Raw genomic sequence first — 20,942 nt, 5'->3', positions numbered from 1 at the left:
CCTGCCATGCGGATGGCACATGTGGTATTTACTGGTTCGTGGCTGCCCACTACCTCCATTAGGAAGCCACCCACCCAGTAAAGCTGGTTAAGAACCGTAAACTAGGTCAATAGTCTGTGCCCTTGACGTGTCTTTTCAGGGGTCCCTCGTATACAGCTTACTAAAAGAAATCTCATAAATTCAAGAGACTGGTACCCAGACGTCAAAGCTTTGGCAAGCGTGCTTTGTGGAAGTTGTCTGTCAGGTACAGCCATACAAGAATAAATCCCAACACCTGGCACGTCCCATGCCAAGTATGTATTTATACATATCCTGACTCATGCGAAACAACTCCATGATTGTATCAGGGCATGTCAACAAACAGGAGAGCACAGGAACTAGGCTCTGCGTCACGCTCACAGTGTTAATCTGATTTCTGGAGTTGGCTCACATTGGGTCAGCTGAGAGCCCAAAGAGAAGAATCCAAGATATGTCTCTACCTATCCATACAGGAAGGATCTGAAAAAAATGCTGTTCAGTTTTGAACACTGCAACGTAAAGAAGCAGCTAGCGAACTCTTAAGCTTCTATTTCTACTGCTTCTGTTAAGATCCTACCTGTAAGTGCAAATAGTAAATACCCCATACAAATTTGTCCTCTGTTTTTAGATGGTGGATGTATCTAGAAAGATGCCTATCTTATATAGGCGAGATGTCTTACACAATCTAGTGGCATTACATACATAGGCAATGGCTTGGGTCAGTGAGATGCATAGGACTAAGCACCCTTGCAACAATATTTGTACAAAGCCAGCTATGTTTCTCTTTTCCCAGTGTTCAAATATTACAAAAAGTGTTTGTTAATTTGCCCTGCAGTACTAGACAATAATTCTCAATGGATATTCTGTTACAACTCAAAGAGATACGATCAATTTTTACATGAAAAGAACAAGAAAAACAATGTCTCTCCTCCTTCTGGAAACTATCTTGTCTTTCTACTGCTATTTGGGTTACTTGAGAAGACTTCAAGGCATTCAATTTTACCATCAAAGACTACACAAGATCCCTAGTGACTACTTTTCTAGGATTGGGAAACCAAATTCAGATGAAAGGACAGCGGTAGCAAGAGCTAAACCAATGTGGTAACTCCAAGTATGGAGAAGCATCCAATATGAAGAAGAAAGGAATTCAGATAAAGTTTAAGATCCATTTTACCATAAAGAATAAATAACAGATCACTTCTGTCCTAGGGCAAATCTTTGCAGCCCTGGCTATGAGGGAGTATTCTCTTGCTCATGGTTTACCAGCTTAAAAGGACTAATTCTGCTGAAACGCCTCTCTGCCCTCTGTTCTCCGTTCCAGTGTCTTGCACCACACAATTCCTTCAGACTTCGATGAGGAATGCTATAGCAATGACTCTGATGCCTCTGCATTGCTTTTAGGTTTTTTCCCCACTCCAAGGTCAGAAGAGTTTTTGTACCGACATGCAAATGTGGTACTGCAATCTGTCATCACTTAGTAAACTACAGCCTGTCTCTCTATGCATTCCAGTTCTCTCCTCCACAAGGACAGTAACTGGATGAGAGAGTAACCACACTATACAGGGCACATGCTTCAAGCCAGCTCCTGGCTTATTAGTCAACAAGTTGCTGAGTATCCAGCTCCCACAATCAATATCAGCAACAACCATTGCACAGATTCTGAGCTCAGCAGTCCTGCCAGGATCTAACCAGCTCTGTGCAAAGCCAGCACAAGTGCTGCCCCGCCGTGCTCCCAGAGCATCTTTGCTTCTGGCAAAGACATTGCAAAGGCAGTTCCTGCAGGCTAACTAGTCAGGTTTGAGCAGAGCTGAGTCTCAGCATTTGCTTAGCATTGACCCCATGGCAAGGAGCCTCTCAGGATCCGGCGCACCGAGAAAGCACAACGCAGAGGTGCTCAGGCTGTGACCACCTCTGTTTGCCCTGGTTCTCTGCACTGTATGCCTCACGGCATTCAACAGTCTGAACTACCTCCACTTTGTGTTCAGTTGATTAGAGGAGAAGGGACTATACACAATACTTGGTGGGCTCAGTGGCAGCTCTCAAAACTCAATCTCTGTGATTTAAACAGGTAAAAACTTGACCACTGTAGAACGTATTGTTAATTGACAGCAGCTCTTCCCCTCTTCACCCATGCACACACCTTTAGATGTTTGAGGGCTTGCTCTGCAACCAGCTCTTCTTTCTTGTTCCATTCCACAGCATTCATGACACAGGTCCACAGGAGACCAATCACTGCTGGCTCTGGCAGCTCATTTCTTTTCATTTCCTCTTTTACATAAAGCACTACCTGGAGCAGGAAATAAACTGCTGTCTTAAGCAACATTTCCAATGAACCAGAAACGATGCTGACTTACCAAATACTTGCAATCATTTACAAATAACACCATGGTATGTAAGTAATAAGAAACAAAATTAGAACAAGAATAATAAAAAAGGAGGCATTTAGCATGTTTTTATTTAACAACATTACTACTACTTGACTACAAGTTTTGTCCCTCCCCTCCAACCAAACAGTTAATGCAGTTAAATGAAATACATTCTTATCAAGTGTAACTGAACAAAAAAATACCAAACCCCACAGTCAGCTGCATTTGCAAATCCCAAGGATATTTTGTTGCTTTAATCTTAAGCACAGAGTGAACTGATGAATAAATTAAAATAATTTAAAGAAAAACAGAGGAAATCTATGAAGTGCTCATATCTGTTCCTTTGTACCTACTGTTGATTTAAGTCTTTGACTATTATCATATAAACAGAAGTTGTAAAAAAAAAAACTCTTTACCTCTTTAATTGGGCATTCCTGAGAGAGACGTTCTTGTAGCTCTTTTTGAAGTTCTTTACGAGTCCCCAGTGACTGCTGAACTCTAAGGAAGTCTGAGAGTTCTTTTAGACCTGCTTCAGTAAAATACTTGGCAAAATGGTCCACATTCTGCCGGTTGGCTGGAAACAGTTCCTAAAAAGACAGGAATGCTCTCTGTTAAATAAATAACCAACTCTGACTCTTGACAGAATGGAAGGAACATTTTTTAAGAGTGAACAGTGGGAATCACCTGGTATTACAGTTTAAAAAGTCAATGCTTGTATTAACACTGGAAAAGTCAACACTTCATTTAAAATGTGCTTGGTTACAGTGGAGGGAAAAATGATGGTCAGTTACGCAAAACCCCTAATACCCTTTCCAGATGAACAGCTGCGAGCTTAAGATGTCGCTCAGAACAGTCTTCAGAGAAACTATACCTTTTCCAGATTCCAAGAGTCTTGTAGGGAAAGTACAAAGGAATAGATGGTAAAGCAATTATATGCAAAGCACATTTACCATGCCTTCCCAGAGCATCCACACATTTACCTCTTAAGAAAACTACACTTTGCAATACATGTATAAGCCAGGCACCCTGGCCTGATGTCGCTACTCTGCTGAGCAACGATTACCACCAATGCATCATTTAACAAAAATCACAAAATCCACTTCTAACATTACTGTTAACATGAACTCCTGTAGGTGTTTCTAATTCAAAGACACCGTCCAGCTACTTAGAAAAGTTAATTTTTTCCTTAAAAATTGCTGCAGCAAATACCCTGTCTTGGCAAGGATTCAAACAGCATTTAGCTACACTCCAGTTCTTGGTGTCTAACAATGTTTTTTTTAAAAAAAAAGTGCTGTCCATCCCACAAATCAAGCTAGAGACCCTCAATCTGTTTACTTACTGAAAATGAGATTAAGAGGAAACTGTCATGAAGGCATCTATGCTAGGCAACATCATCTGATACATACTTCATAGTTCTTTAATATAGCAGCATAATGACAGCCAACAGCTGAAAGCTTAAGTCAGTCAGGTTTGAAATAGAAACGGAAGCAGTTTGTTCTATTTCCCCTCTCTAATACAAAGTGTAATTAGCCCATTTACCAGCTTTATGGCAAACTTTGTGACTCTTAAAATCAAATACAAATTGAAGAGATGAAGAGGTGTGGGAGGTTGCTTCACTTTTGAAAGATTCTTGCTTAATCATAAATTACTGAGGTAGAAACAGGAAATGCTGCTGAAATTCTCCAGGCACTGCTACACAGGATGTAGCGCATTTGATTGGATTATTGCAGCAGCAATCTTTTTGAGGATTAAAAAAACTCTATTAATCTTCAGAAAGACACTGGGAGAGAAGGCACATGACATTGTTGAGTATTCATATGTACTCTAAATACCTCAGGCCATTGCTACAAACCCAGAACACAGGTTTTGAGTCCAAAGGCTGAAAGCCTTCCTGCATGCTCCTACTAGGCCTGCTGTCATCACTGCGGGACCATTTATGCTACCCAGATGGCTATTGCTGCAGAATATTAGCTTACTGTGCTTTCACTATACCATTTAAACACTGTCACTTTGGAAACTTACATTCTAATCATAACTCTTCATACTTTATTATTTACAAACATAAGACATTTCAAAACAATTGAAGTTCTCTCACACAGTTGCCGGTGGCGTGTGTTTTGTTAGCAGTGGTTAGGAAAAAAATTAGTTAACTCCTAAGTACCATATATACAGTCTTTCAGAAGGCATTTAACTACAGGAAAAATAGAGACAGCATGTAAAAGCATGTGATATTTAATATTCCTGAACCTGTATCAATGCTACAGCCAAAACAATATTGCTGTGATTCCAAATATTTAAAAAATGCTAAGAGAGTCTGAGGGGGAGTTAACACACTTACAGCAAACTACCATCTGCATTTTATTTTTATTTCCTTCTCATTCCCAAGGAGAAATAAGGATTATTGAAAATATATTTTACTTACTAGCAATCTCTTATCAAGGTTGGCTTTTCTTAAAGCAGAGGTTACAGAATTGGCATCTTTCTCTGCCATCCATGCTTTAAAAAGCTTTACAGCGAAAGAGGCTGCAATCCCTGTTTGAGAAAAAGAAAAAAAACACCAAAACAAAACCCAACCACAACAATGCTTCAGCAATTTTCAACATGAATTCAAGATGGCTATAAGAATTACAGGGCTACAAAATGCTTACAAGAATATAGAATGAAAATACATTTATGACAATGGGACCAAACACGTAGAGCTGAAATGCTCATTTTTTTTCTTTAATGCAGTATTAAATTTTGGGAGTATGCTAGATTGTTTGAAAAATCTTTTCATTCTGTATTGCCCATCTCCATTCAATTGTTCAAAGGTTTTCTTTGCAATTATTTTTCCTACCTCCCCAATTTACAGACCAAGTCCAATGCAAAAGGAAAAATTATGCATTAGATCAGTTAGGAAATGAAGGCACAAAATAATAAAGGATAGTCAGGAATAAGAACTGAAAAAACATATCTTCAAAGAGCCTTTTAGCAAGCCCTGGAATAGGGTTAAATAACTTTGCAACTTCAAGGAAACTGATAGTACCCCGTCCTCCTTAGTGGCATTTCGTAGCTCTTGGGATCACGCACAAATACTATTTTAAGTGGAAAAATTCCCTCCTCAAGGTACAACTTAGTATTTTGTGCATTAAATCAAACAAACTCTACCTCTGCTAGCTGTAGCTTTCCCAGGGAAGCTAAGAAACCATTAGGCCCACACCTCCTATTTCCCAGAGCAGCACCACCACAGCTTTGCTCTGGCTTCTTGGCTGCCAGCAGCAAGTGCAGGGAGCTGAAGGAAGCTGAAAGGTAACAGAGATGAAGACCCAGCTCATCCCTGAGGGAGGTCCCCTGTAGGCCTGTTATGCTTCTCTGTACTACACCCATATCAGCATTTGAGGGTGGTGATAATGACAATGGTATATTATGCTACAGCTTGTCATTATAATTTTCTCTTCCACCTCCAGCAGTCCTGAAACTCTGAGAGCTAGATGGGACCTACTGGTAGGAAGTAGCTTTGTCATTCTTAGCCACTTTCTAGATAGATATCCATTCTTTTTATTTCTAGGATACACTGACTAAATGAGTCATCAAACAAGAACAGAAGAAATTATTCCCAGAGCAGCGTAAACTTCATTAACATTCATTACAGATCTTGACTGTTTCAACAGTTTCAGCAATCTTATTTCAAGAGCTTAGTCATAAGGCACAATCCTTAGAGAAGTACTATATGGAACCATGGATGCAAAACGCCACGCCAAGAGAGGCCACAAATACTACTTTGGCCTTGTTTTACATTTTGTACAGCAGGTTCCAAGTAAAACTAGCATGATGCAGTGATCATAAGGTCTGTGTGCTGGCTAGTCAAGACTGACAAAGCCTGGTCAACCAACAGGGGACCTAGGGGTAATGTCCACTTGTAATTTTTGAACCTGCAAACACAGTTGAGCGTATCTGATGTGCTTATGAGTTCAATACCAATATCGAATAGAACTCTCTGCTACCAAGTGCCAACCCCAATACCCATGCCCTAAACCCTTTTTCAAGTTTTAGCTTAAAACAAGACAAGTTTTATGCCAGTACAAATATTAGAGGGAGGCTGTTCAAGGGCTTCACTACCCATATATGTTTGTTTTCAAACTTACTTCTAATTTACAGTCCAGATTTATCATTGGCCATTTCCCGTACTCTGTTCGTGTGCTGCCACTGTCTTTTCCTTTAAATAGCTCTCTTCTTTTTCTGTCGTGTCCTCCCCTCCAATTTTCAGAAAGCAAGTTCAGCCATTCATTGTATTGATTAACCCCATTTGCTGCTCTTCGCATTTGCCCTGGTTTTTCAGCATGGGTGACAATAAGGGTGCACTTAACCCTGATGAGGTTTCACCACTGCCTAGACCTTTCTCTGACTCTATTAGAAATGGCAGCCATCCCCCAAAAGACATTTTTTCCCATCACAGTAAAAGTAAGGACAACACTGAAAAAGGGTAATCCTAAAATGAGTGAGGTATTTGTCCTCAGACTTGACAGATCTCCTATTAGCACAATCTATCCTCTCTCCCTTTCGGCCAATTCTTTGCCAATGTTACAATTGCCATGCTGATAAACAACTCCCTCTGAAATTTTTTTCCTCAGGTATTTTAACCTCACTTGCCTGTAGCATTGTTTTTTGCAAATCAAGGACATTATCAAGTTTATTTTTATATGATCTACCTGTTTTAAGCCTTGATCTTTTTCCTGTTTTTCATTTATCTTCTCATCTTTAACTATTCTTCCATAGAAGATCTATTCCAGAACACTGATAGAACAATCTTTTCCTCAAATGCTGACACAGGTACATTTTTAGTATATATAAGCCAAGAACCAAAAGTGTATGCAAGCTCCTGACAAAGATTAGGGCTCCTAGAAACATAAGTTCATAACACAAATGGGATTTGTTCTAGGATTTGTAAGTAACAATTGTATTCTTAAAATGTTAAATTTAAAATATAACAAATTACTTGAATTTCAAAAATTTGAGTTTTCAGATGCCTCTTGTCTTCCCATAACTAGGAACATACTTTGATTTAAAAACATTGCAAGCCACCACAATGGATGGATTGCAGTAAGACATGGATTAGTGCTTTTGTTTGAATTTTCTCCTAGTTTAATTCTGGTTCCGAAAGCTGTGGATGATAACAGAGCAAAGCTGCAGCTGTGGCTTTTCTTTATGCAGCATTTAGAAAACAAATGTAATGGTTAGCATGCTGCAAATGAGAACGTGAAGTTAGAGCACTTTTTTTTTTAATGAAAGTTAGAATATATTTCAGCAGATATATAGCTCTTTAACAAAGCCAAAAATATCTCATGAAAACTGTTCAACACTGACAGTGCATTTGCAATTATTCCAGGTAGTTAGTAACTGGCAGAGACATTGCTGAGCAAGCATTTGGAAAATGAGGAGTCCAAGGTAGGTGGCTATAATTAACTAAAAACCCTCCAAAAAAAAAAGTAATCTCAAAAAGGCATTATACCCTAAGATTGAAAGAACACTACTCCTCATACGGTAAACACAAGTCCACGGGAAAGTATATCAAACACTGATCACTACTGGTATAAGGCAAAACAAGGGCTTGAATATTTTTCTCTCCTTTTGCAGCATCCAGTTGCCCTGCACCGCCCTCTGTTCCACTTCACACTCACATGGACAAGATAGTGGCAACACTTGAAAAAAATGGTAGTAGGTGTATTGCAGGAATTGACATTGTACTTCACACTTTTACAGTATCACAACAATACATATATTCTACAATTCTGCACACACGTATAACTTCTAAAAAACCATAAATCCTTTGGGGTTTGTTTTTGCTTTTTCTTGCCCTTTTCCTATGTTTGACTGCCCTCTTTCACAAAATATGTTGGCCATTACTGTCTGTATATCCTTCTACTTTAAAATACTGATTTCTGTTGTATAGTTACAAGCTTCTAACATATAAAATATGTTGCAATAAAATAAATTTCTGATTAAAGCTAATGTAAGAAAAAAGTTCATATAGAAAATTACCTTCTTTGACTATATTGTCAGTGAAGAGGCTTGTTAGAATTGTAGCAGGAAGAGTCCCGTTGGCTAACAGGATGCCAGAAAGCATTGCCAGCTTTGTCTGTTCTGTCTCAGTAAAGGCTTTAAGAAACAGCAGAAGCTGTGGGTCAGACAAAGGAGGGGGGGAAGAAGATACATTTGAGCCACAGGCAATGATAACAGGTAGAGATGAACATTAGCAGACAGTTTCTTATTTCTCAAAAAGTTCCACTATAATTAAAAGCAATCACATCAAAATCTGCCCTGAAGCATAGCAGTGCCATTTCACTGATCGCTTCTAATTTCACTTTCCGTAGGATGCAAGCGTGGGCAATACAGCCTGACTTAGGGAGACAAGGCCTTTCTTTTCCAAATACGCGTATATGTGTAAAATAAAAGTGCTTGTTAAAGGCTTGAAACCCACAGAAATTACAGGATCACAGACTTGCTGATTTCAACAGGCTGACAGAAGCCTGCCCATTCACATCTCCGGACTTTGGACTAAGCCCCACACAGTTGCAGTTCCTTTTCTAGCTTACAAAAACTGTTACCTCATGTGAACAATAAAAGGATGAGAAAGTTTCCTGTTTTCCTTTTGGGGAAGGGAACACAGCACAATTACAACAGATTTTCTGTTAACTAAAATAAGAAATATATTTCCAGTTCAGACATTCTTGATAAAGCTGACAAAGGACAGACAGGAACAGCAGCTGCTTTAAGACCTCACCATTCCCACTACTAATTACAAGAGGAAACAACTAGCTTGAGAAAAAAAATTACAAATCTCACAGTCTTAAGCACTAGGAGATCTGAACTACATATTTATCTTTTAAAGGCTAAAAATGGCAGTAAAGTCTATTTTAAATATCTTAATTTCATGTGTTAAACAACTTGAAAGCGTATTGATGAAGTACATCACACCTCTTCCTTTACACCAGGAAAAAAGTTGTGCTAAATGAGATATTGCCAATAGCATTACCGCTAACAATAATGTTTTCTGAACATGTTGTTAGCAATCACAATATGGGCAATGGGAAAAAGGAGGCTAGACAGCAAAGGGCAGCTTCATTCTTTGCAAAAAGCTGCTGACTCCATCAGAAGCTAATTTACAAATTTACCATTACCACAAAAAAAAAGGCGGGGGGGGGGGGGGGGGGGGGAAGACTGCAGACATCCATTTCTGGAGTTAAAAAGGAATTCTCATTTCCTCCTTCAGCTACCAGTGCTTTATTCAGCTACCTTCTGCTGTCATGACACCCTTTTTCCTTCTTCAAATGAGCAACACATGCAATCAAAGCAGAACAGCTCATTCTGATGGAAAAATCCCACCCAGCTTCCAATTTAAGGGTATTCTTAATTACCAAAACCTACCCACATACAAAGGGACAGAATATCTGTCATGTCCCTGTGCTTGTTTGTTACGATGGACAGTGAGAGCTCTTCTCTAAGACATCTAAGCAGCTTATCATTAACTGTAAAGCTTTCTGAATGCAGTGATATTTTAAAAATCCAGACAACTAATGAAGTTATTAAAACTCATACAGTGTTTTATGAATAGCTCTGCTCTGTATCAGTGAACAGAACTGAAAAAAACCCTCATTCACACAGTAGTACTTCCATAATAGCATCGGTTTTAAATTATAGTTTACACAGGCCTGAATGATTCAGCCATGGACAAATAATTTGGGGTTTTTTTGTGGGCTTCAGCCAAATGATTGCAACATGCAGTTTTAGCTTAAAAGAATTATGAAACTGTAAAATCTCAAGGTGTAATTTTATTTCAGCAAACTGTGACTCACAACCAAAAAATATAATAAAATTTGGGATGCAGATGAATGGAATTATTATTTCTAAATATATGGATGAGAAACAAGTGGTGTGCTGTATTTGCAAATGCAGCAATTAACTCATATATGTAATGGTGCAGGTAGAGGAGCTCCAGGGCCACATTTCATGGGAAGACAGAAAACATTTTAACAAAATTTCAATACAAGTCTAGTATAAAATGGAGGCCTAGGGATTTCAAATTTTCTTTATGCAAACTTGATCAGCAATACTGTACCAAAATGAGATCTGCACAAGAAAAAATCTGAATTAGACCTTTTGTTCTTTACTGTAAGTACTGAGACTGTTAACAGAGGGTAAATGGCTTTAGATTTTTGCGTATGCTACTTAACCCTTACCCCTTCTGTTCCCATATAAGCCACAGACGAGGATTTTGATTAGGAAGTGGTCACACTGACTATTTTAACATGACCGACCAGTTTTTGACATATTTCTGAGCTGTAACCTGCATTGGGTTTTGTCAGTAATGTGTAGGCCATGAACAGTTGTTACACTCATTCACGATAGATTTGAGTCATGAAAGCAACAACGGCAGCAAATTCAGTTGCAAAGCCAGAGTTATGCAGTCCAAGGTAGAGAAGGATTATAAGAGAAGAACATCCAAACATTTATCAACTCTAGTTTTGAGAAATCTGTGTTTGTTCAAATGTTTTGGAAGGTCTGCAATCACGTATCTATGAAGTTCACAGCCTCGCCCTCTTCCCTTTCCTCTGAAACGTACTTCTCGCAAATCTTTTAGCATGAATCTGAATTATGGTGTTCTTGAACTGTACCCCACTGCAGTATGTTTTAAGCAGCAATCTCATCTTCTACACATCTCTCGCTACTTAGCTACTAGCATAATTTTTGTTTTACTAATAGTTTTTAAAAGCTGTTCAAGGACATTATTCTATGCTTTCAAGCAACTGTGAAACACGGCCTAATTTAGGGGGAGACTGGGTGATGGGAAGAATCAAAACCTTTAATAAACCCACTTAAAAACCATCAAAAAGAACAAAACGTTTAGTTCAAAGCTGTTTCACATTTTTATTGCTGATTGCTTTAAGAGCTCTTCTTTCACCGTCACAACTACAAACCTCAGCAGGGAAGTCACAGAATGTCCAAGTCATTTCAGAATAGCACCAAACCACCCACAGAAAGTTCTCCAAGCTGATATTTCCCTGCTGTTCGCCAAGCACTGGCATTACTGCTTTTGTTGCAGATACAGACTGATTCCAGGCATAAAAAGCGCAGTTCTGGCTCACAATCCATATTTTTATCATAGCTATAAGAACTCCCACCTATTTAAGTGGGAGTTCAGAATGCCTAATAAGCAGAAGACCAGACCAAATGTGATGTTCCATGCTATGTTTGAATTTAAAGTAGTCTTTTGGACACAAATTCTGGGCATAAAAGATACGCACAAGTAAAGACACGTACGCAGCATTAAAAAGTATACAAGATAAACATGTGCTTTGCTCTCCTCTTGTGATCTGGAAACCTTAATAGTGAAGATTAATGAATTTTATCCACACAGGGAGTGTGATGTCTTTTTATATCTTATCCGAAGTTGTCTGTTGCTTTATTATCTGACAGTTTGTCACACCTGCAGACAGCACTGAATTGTCAGCAATGGAAAAGGCAGCTATCATAACAACAGACACCTGCTGACTGATTCTTGCCTTTCATTTAGCTGACTGAAAGCATCTGTTTACTCCCCATTTGATCTCAGAATATTAGTCTCCACTCATTTCATAATGCCCAGCTTGATTTTAGGATTCTTTCATTACGAAAACAGGAACATGAACAAAGGACCTCATAACATCTCCCGGTACTTCAGACATCCTCACATGACTCAGTAATATTTACCACTGTTAAGACCAAAAATATACTTATCTGTACTTTATCCCGATTCTGATGACAAAAAACCTATACGGAATGCTATTTAAACATGCAAACACACTATACAGACAGCTAATATTGCATTCTTCATCCACTGACCTGAACAGAAATACATATGTAAGAAGGATGAACACAAATTTGGAACTGAGAATTTTACTGAAATTATTGCAAAATGTTGTCATAGGTCTATGCCAGCACACGGGCAGTGTTCATATGACCTTAAGCTGCCTATATCAAAACCAGCAGGTGAGCAATGCACTTAAACATCTTTGTTTTCTGTTGAAATTGCTTGTGCAAAATATTTAGATGGAAAAATTTAGATGTATGGTTTGCTTATGTCACTAGAGGAAAGAATAACTGGCAATTTGGGGGGAAAGAGTTAAAGAAAACATTTGAAAGCTAAAAGCAGACAAAAAGGGAAAGGTGCTGGGAAATAATAATGTCCTAAAGACAGAATTAGGAAATAGAAGACCTAAAGCAAGTACTTGTACAAATACTGCCATTTAAGAGAATCTCTCTTGAAAGAAAAGCCCACTGACACCATCTGCTTCTTGTGGTGGAGTGAAATTGCTGATAATGCCTTGGGGGGTTTTTTTTGTTTGTTTGTGTTGTGTGTTTTTTTTGTAAATGACTCTTTCTAGCTGCCTAATGAACCTTCCAGAAAAATCACTTTCATTGCTGGGACAGTGACCCATGAAACAATATCAAGGAGTCGCTCTCTTGCTTTTCTAACCACTGACTAACTGCAGTAGTCTTTGAACTACTAAATCTTGCAGAAACACCTTCTGGAAAAACTAATATATCTATCTTCTGACCCTCTGTGAGCAGCTACTCTCATACATGCTATTGCATACAATGATTAAAGCATAAATAGTTAAAAACCCAGCAGCCTCATCAGTGAGAATACAGTGACTCGGTGGGCTCACGCAAGCAGGGGAGAGAGAAGGTAAGCAAAAGGCATCTGTGAATAGTCCTCAAAGATTTTAAGGCAATGACAAGTGCAATACACAGGCCCAAACCTTCACAACCACCTTCTCAGTTTCTAATTCTCAGGTAAACTGCATTAACTGAGGAAGAGGGCACACCTGACAGCCACGCTGAAAGGCCAGGTCCCCAGGAGCCACACCAAGGTTTGCACCAGAGCATGGAGCCAAGGGTGGTGATGGAAGGGCAGATGGAAAAGTTACCCCCCAGCCTAGCACCGCTATGCAAACCTAATCTCATGATCTGTTACACATGATGTAACCTGACACTGAAAACTATCCAAAAAGCACGTACATGAAATTGAGATTTGCAGCCTACAAGGTGAACAAGCCCACTCTGACCCCGTGTTGCCATGACTAGGATGCTTCCAGTGGCTTCACATGAGCCTCATGACTCCAGTCACTCTGTACCTCAAATTACTGTTTTCTCTCAAGCTAGAGCATGGATAATCGTCAGATCAGAACCACTTGTTCATCAACTGGAGAGTAAAATGATTATACAATAGCCAGAGTCTCATCTTGTTACTAAGTGAATTCTTAGAAACTTAAAGGATTCAAACCCAAGCAAGTTACAGAAGAGAGAGGAGGTGGCTTCAATTGACATGGCACTTGCTTAATATGCTGAACGCTCTCTGAAACTTGAATGCTATGAGTCAGCGCTTCTCATGTCAATGATTATAGTAATTAACAACAAGAACATTAGATTTCTGTGGGAATAGAGGTAAATTTAGGTCTTTAGAATGATGTATTGAGCAATCAGCATCAGTTAATAGGCATGCTGGCCGCAAGCGCAAAAATAATTTCCGCTATGAGCAAGAATGTATAAATCAGAGCCAAATTTATTCAGCCACAGGAGGTGATGGTGCGGCATCATGCTCCAGACTTACCCTCACTTGACCCTTGCATGGAAACACACTTTCACTTTTAACAAACATGGTATTTTAGTAACAGGGCAGGTTTTGCCATTATCAGCATGCCTGTTAAGTTACAGCACAGCACACTGTTTATTACATATTCAGGCCATTAGAAGAAGATATTTACATCTGTTATTACTAGGAACTCAACACAGGCAAAATAAATCTATAATAAATCCATATTTTTTTTTTTTTTCAAACATTTCTACCCAGGTTTCTCCTGTCTCCTTAGACTTCAGTGTCACAAAACAACACAAAACAGTACCCACAAATATCCACCACAGCCTAACAGGCAAATCCTAAACACTCAGCCAGTGCTGATGACTTTCTTTTGGACATATCTATGGCCTCGAATACAAAACCTTGTGGTTAGGATTCATTCCACAATGCAGGAGTAGTTTTATCCTCATAAGGCAAGTAACATTCTGCACAGCAGACTTGCATTTATTCTATGGAAAAAAACCACAGAGAGCTGTTCTGTTAGCAGGATAGTAATACCACCTGTCATTAAGAAACATATCGAAGTTTTGCACAGAAAAGCCTGGGATAAGTAGGCAAGTTTGGTCAAAGCAACCAAGAGAAGCATTAATTCAGAATTACTCTACATCAAGTGCTGCCAGCAGTATTCCCACAGAGCGACAGTTTCAGATGAAAGCTGCCACCTGTAGATTCCATCCTCTTTTCCAGTAGAGCAAAATAAAATACATAACAGCACCACATTTGTACATATACAATTATATTAGGCATAGGTTAGAAAATATTAATGCTCAAGAGGAGACTGCCACCAACATTACCTTTTTGATTTCATCTTCAAACGCTTTCTCCAGATATTTGTATCTCCTGATAAGTTTATTGAAGACCTAAAGATAAACGCAAATTAACTTTAAAAAAAAAATGTAACAATTGCAACTATCCTTCTTCACAAAAAAGGCAAAGGAAAACAAGACTGCTGCTACTGAATTGGTAAAGAATATCTTTGACTAATCCATTTTTTTCTTATCTCCACAGCAGGAAAGAAAAAGTAGGAAGCACTGCTGGCTTCTTACACTCAAATATTCCACTGCAGTTTTCCTTTAAACGTTGTTTCCAGGAAATAAGCAGCCAGCAGAATGATATTTCTGCAGTCATCTGTTGCATTGTCTCATGGCAGACCATAAAACATCCTTCTCTATTATTTTGTTCACAAGTGGAAAAATAAAAGTTTTGCAATTCTTACTTCATAGAGCAATGTTTGAACCAGATTTTACTGCAGTTTGATAGTCGTCTCTCTTGTATTTCTCAAAATTTTTTTCCTACTCTACTTTTCACCCTATCCATAGATCAAAAGCAGGGGAAAAGAGGAGGAGAAGGAGGTGAACTCTGCACCCTTTCCCTGGTAATGCAGCTCTCTGGGGAAGCTGTCAGGTGTAAACCGATAGAGTAAGGCAGGCAGGTCACGCTGCTGGGCATCTTCAGTAGATGCAGGATCTTTGTCAAATTCACTAACACAGGTGCTTACAATGTGACACACTACTGCCAGGGAAAGAGGAAGGACATTTGACAAAGGTGTTACAACAAGGATGTTCTTGGAAACACTTGTTCTCCAGTTTTCACCATTTGTTTCCCATCGTGCAACCACAGGTTATGAGAGCAGAAGCAGCACAGGTGCAGGGTGTATTGAAGTGGAAGAAGGGAAAGAGAAGAAATTAAATAAACAAATCACTGCTCTCACTACTGTACAAAGGGCACAAAACATGACTCACTATCACGGGTAAAAAGGTTTTTATGGGGAACAAACAATTTTATTGTCAGGCTGGATGGTGGGGGAGGGGGGAGAAAAAAGTTTAGGAAGTTTCAATTCATTTTTCAGAGAACTTAAAAAATACCCAAACATCTTAAATGGTAGTAGTTTGGCTCAGAACAAGTGAAAAATCAAGTTGTGGCCATGCTGAGAGGCAGAGACATAATTCTAATAAAATAAGGTGTAAAACAAGGTGCAAGACAAAAATATAAGTATCTTGTTCATATTTCCAAATAAAATTTTGTAGATTTTTTAAGTCCCCAAAGTACACTTTACAAGCAAATAATCTGCTAAAATATGAACGCTAGCTTTAGTCTTTTTTCCTGAAGACTTTTTGCTCTTTGAATTGTTTCCATGACTAAACTCACAAAAAACAGGCACACTACTGTTTCATTTGGGAGTCAGAGTAAGAAATTACCTAGAAGATATGGAAGCTCCAGAAACTATTTTAGCCTAGCTCTGCTTTTTCATAATCCAATAAGAGCTCTATTTCCCATTATGCATGAAAAAAAACTTGCAAGGTCTATAAAAGGATACATCTCTTCAGGCTTTAACTACAAAATGTTGACTTATTTTGGTGGCTTTTTGTTTGAAATGCAGAGAATACATTGAAGGTTCCACTGCTTCAAATCCTAAAGCCTTCCCTTCCATTTTCCATCATGCAACTTTTTATTTGAAAGTTAAATTTCTCCTTGGAGGACTAGTACTGACAATTTTTATAATCAAACCATTAAAATAATGAAATTCGAGATAACAGAATCAATGCTTTTACCAATAACGGAGATTTTCCTGAAGTAGAATAGCTTGTTTTTAAGAGATGATAAAGCTGATACACAAGATTCATTGACTCCCTTTCCAGAAATAAGTATATTTCACTTCTCCAGGTTATCAAAGATATATTCTTAAAGGAGCTTCCTGCTATTTAGCAAGCATTTGTTACCAGTGCAGATTCTGATCCCAGCACCCTTTAAATCAGCCATGCACCTTTTCAGCAACTTACCACCCTCCACACCTTAGCAGGGACAGTGGCTTTTATACTTTCAATTACTGTCTCCAGCATCCCAGTAATAACTAGTTAGAAAGATAAATATGTTACTCAGTTAACAATAGACTTTTGACATATGGGAGTTTCAATGGTATTGCATTTTTATGCAATCCTACTTGTTTCCAAAATTGCACGGTGGCTTTGAACTTTCAATAGAATTCTTACTGTGTTTTCTTATGTAATTATTATCTTCCATGAAGGAGTTATGCAACATTAGCTTCTCTTCAATGTTTTAGGCTTCATTGCTTATTTATGTTAATTGCACATAGGCCTATTTGTGCAAGTGTTATTCCTGTAAAAAGAAATTATATATCACATATGTAGGAGAAATGAAAGCTCTTGGAATATATGCCCAATTCCTAACTAGTTATGCAACTAAAGGTTGGAGGCGTGAGCTTTACACTTTTTGTCATTCATATACTTCATGTGTTTCTAAAAGTATGTTTATACAAATCTTTCAGGCTGCATACCGAAAAGGTCAACAAAAATAATAAGGAAGGTGTCTAAAAATATGCTGAACCAACAGGAGACTGAAATAAGTAAGACTGCTTTGTGAAAGAAAGCATTGCCAGCTGTGATCAGATTATCTTAGACATGCTATTTTCTTACCTAAAATTTATAGGTTAGAGCAGATTACTGGTTAACTGGATTTCCAGTTGCCCTGTAACTAGCCTATTGCAGCCTAGACAGTCTGTAGATGTTCCACTGTAATCCCTTTTGATACATAAATGGAAAACAATAACCAACCACGCCTTTACTGACCTGAGCATAATTTCGGATGGCATCATGATCTTCATCTGCAAAAAATACACAGTGATTGGTCATCTTGGTCTTGTCATTGTCATCTATGCGTGTGCCTCCAGGAGCTAAAGAAAGCAAAACAAAAAAATCAAACACAGTCAAGAAACAGTTTTCCACTTTAAAGAATGCTCTATCATTTTAAGATTTAATACGTCTAAGTTAGTATCACTGAGGCAAAAGGCAAGGGTAAGAGCTAACAGGAGAGGGGGGACCAGGGAAAGACAGAGCTTTGTGAGGCTGAGGTGGCACCTGACAAAAAGGGACAGCTGGCTGATATGCTGCACCTTAGATCACACAGACTTCACAAGACACAGATTCAGCTCCCGCTAAGGAATCTTAGCTGGTTTTGAGAGCACCGAGTGTGATCCAATAAGTATAGGTTGGATCATAACCCTTATGCACATTTTAACTACTACTTTAAACACCATAATAATGTAAATCCTTTCCAAATACAAAAGTATTAGCACTCTGCTACTAATTTGAGGACTTGGAACATGGCCCTAACCTCCCTAATGCTTACCAGGCCCACATAAACATTCAAAACACCGCTGCAAAAATTTTCTCTTGGTTTATTTTGTTGAGAGCTTTTTGCCTAGATATTTCCACTGGCTTTTATTTCCTGCATTACCTCAAGTCTTACAAAAACATCTTTTCTTCTTACATAACAAAGAGCAGGAAGCAAGAATCAAGCCAACATGACCAGTAAAAAGAGCCAACTTATTCAAAATACAGAAGAAGGCAAACAGCATGTTTTTACCCATGCTGCCAGTGATACCTGGGAGAAATGCCTCGTGAACATCCACAAAGCACTCCTCATTATCCTTCACTTCTCAGCTAGCTTTTGTTGCAATGTCAACAAAGCAAGTTTTGCAATAGCTAATAACCTGGAGTGCTCTATTACACCTTTTCATGCTAATAAATTCCTGTTTCCCCTAGTTAGCATCTCTCATTTTCTTTGCTGTTGCATTTCTGTGTTGTGTCAGCTCAGACTAAAGGCTTCTCAAAGCAGTATCTATTTTCTGTGGTATTTGAAGAACGCTTCACACAACCAAGGCCCTAGGTATTACTGCACTACAAACAATGAACAAGTCTATGGTATGAGATCCAAAAAGTATCTAGATAAGAGAAATCATAATAGAGATTCCACTTTGTAACAGAAGACAGCATCTTAAAAGAAGCAAGGATGATCCTCAAAATTCTACATCAGGTACACTGTAGTTTACCTAGCATGCTGCCAGCTACCAAAATATCAAAGAGTGTGTCAGCATAGCGGCGATAATCAAGCCGTGAGCCAGTTGCATCCAGAAATTTGGCTATAGCCTCCAGGTCACTCCCAGCTTCATTGAGGCCTTGGACAATCGTATCCCTGAAGACTGTGGGTTCAAATTTCTCCTTTTCATCTGGAACAGAGATAACAAAGAAGCAAAGAGAGTCAGTTTGAAACTTTCTGTTTGAAATCCCCTATCAGCCAGCAACTGAAATAACCATGGCACCTAAACATACTCTTTCTGTTATGGTCAATGCATAAAAAGTTTGTTTGGCTGGCTTTTATTGCCTCTGGAAATTTTGCAGCGTTTACCCTTGCTTCCCTCTCCTCCTCATCTCCTCAAAATACCAAAACACATACATACAGGAGTAAATAAATAAAAAGGAGGAAAAGCAACTTTGAAACTGTTTTCAAATTTCATAGTCTTGCTTCTCTTGTTGAAGATATAATTGAATGTGTGTATCATAATGCACTGCTAAATCTGATAGCAGAATAAAGGGTATGTCAGTTATGTGTAAATAATCTCACTGTAGGAACACTCCATTTTCCACTTCTTGACATTTTTCTTTAAATAACTGTAGTCACATATCTAAAATGTTTTAAAAAAAGACAAGTCTTCAGGAAAAGAGGAGCTCAAGGTATTCATAAAAATAGCTTTTTGCATAAACATTTAGGACTCTGCCACACTGTGTAACCAAGAATTTATCTTTCATATTCACAGACTTAAGCAGCGCTAGGAACACAGAAATGCAGTGCTCACATCTCATTTTCTACGGCTGTCCCTAGTTGAACTTGCTTAAGGTACAGTCTGACCCCTAGACAACATTCCTACGACAAGGCCATTAGCCACAACAGATGTAACTGCAACCTCCAGATAAAGCTAGGTAGATTTACCTATACCTCCTGCTGTTTTTTCTTGCAGTCTGTTAACAGCTTATCACAGACACTTGAAGCTTCTTAGCAAAGCAAGTCCTGACTTTACACAAGGGCACATACAAAATGCTTGTTACCATCAAAGTAACTCTGAACTTTAGGAATAACTGTGAGCCGTTCTGTGACACTCAGAAAACAAAATTAGTTTGTTATTACCTGCTGACCCAAGTGTTGATACAACTTTTTAAAAAACCTGCACATATTATATCCAGGAAGATAAATCCAGAGATTTTATTTACTAAGACAAATGAGGATTGGTAAAATTCCTGTCTAAACATGTGCAGTCTGAAATGGGCCAGCTGCAACCCTTGTAGGCTTTTTGGGGAAAGAGGTTCTGGACATTACACATCCTCTGGCTGCAGGTTTCCTTTCTCTGTGACTTATGATGCAGCTTTTTATTCCAAATGTTAATCAGAAGACCTTGGCTTCCAATAGCTTTTCTTCCCCTGATCTCTTTCCTCCAGCCACATTAGCTTTATGGCAATTAAATAACTATTTTACACACAATGCCTACTTTTATCAGCTTTAATATTTCTAATACATAAACATTTCTCTCTCTTCTTGTTCCACTGCTTGTACCTTGTGTGCGCTCACTCTACCATCTTCAGGGCATCACTTGCACATTCTCCCCCTCTTTCAATGCATTCCCTTCCCCCATAACAATTTTACCCAGAAAGCACAAGCAGTCCCTCCCACTCAGTGTCCCACTGGGAAGCTCAGGGGTCCAGTCGACCTGTCCTTCCAAGAAGCCTGGTAGCACGCAGCCAACAGCAGCTTCACTGCTGTGTGTCATCTCCTTGGCACTGGAAAAATGAGGTATCACCTTATTTTCCAGAAATCCCCTGCTACACCTAGCTTCTAGTGGCTTGTTGACTCTATTATCTATCTCCAAGTGGGGTGCTGCCCCATGCCCCAAAGCTGACCTCCTCAGACCAAAGCTGAGCATTACTCAGCTCCATGGATACCCACATACATACGGCACTATAACTGTGTGCATCGCTCATGCAACCATCTGTTCCCAACCCCAGCTTGTCCTGAAGTGAAGCACACAATCATAGTGCCAACCTAGTTTCTCC

The 20,942-nt window shown here is 38.9% G+C and overlaps 1 protein-coding gene across 1 annotated transcript in view; it reads right to left on the bottom strand.

Moving 5' to 3' along the window:
* The window catches only part of BZW2 (basic leucine zipper and W2 domains 2), a 57,419-nt gene that overhangs the window by 10,656 nt on the left and 25,821 nt on the right, over positions 1-20,942 (bottom strand). The window contains exons 3-9 of the mRNA XM_075082963.1: positions 18,890-19,066; positions 17,628-17,731; positions 14,835-14,900; positions 8,403-8,538; positions 4,807-4,916; positions 2,801-2,971; positions 2,159-2,305 (exon numbers count right to left, since the gene is read on the bottom strand). Of these exons, the coding sequence (XP_074939064.1) occupies positions 2,159-2,305; positions 2,801-2,971; positions 4,807-4,916; positions 8,403-8,538; positions 14,835-14,900; positions 17,628-17,731; positions 18,890-19,066 (911 nt within the window). The remainder of the gene's footprint in view (positions 1-2,158; positions 2,306-2,800; positions 2,972-4,806; positions 4,917-8,402; positions 8,539-14,834; positions 14,901-17,627; positions 17,732-18,889; positions 19,067-20,942) is intronic.

This window comes from Phalacrocorax aristotelis, chromosome 2 (assembly GCF_949628215.1).
Source record: "Phalacrocorax aristotelis chromosome 2, bGulAri2.1, whole genome shotgun sequence".
In the NCBI taxonomy this organism is placed as follows: domain Eukaryota; kingdom Metazoa; phylum Chordata; class Aves; order Suliformes; family Phalacrocoracidae; genus Phalacrocorax; species Phalacrocorax aristotelis.
Note: the sequence above shows the minus strand (reverse complement) of the source record. Positions and strands in the feature narration are given on the sequence as shown.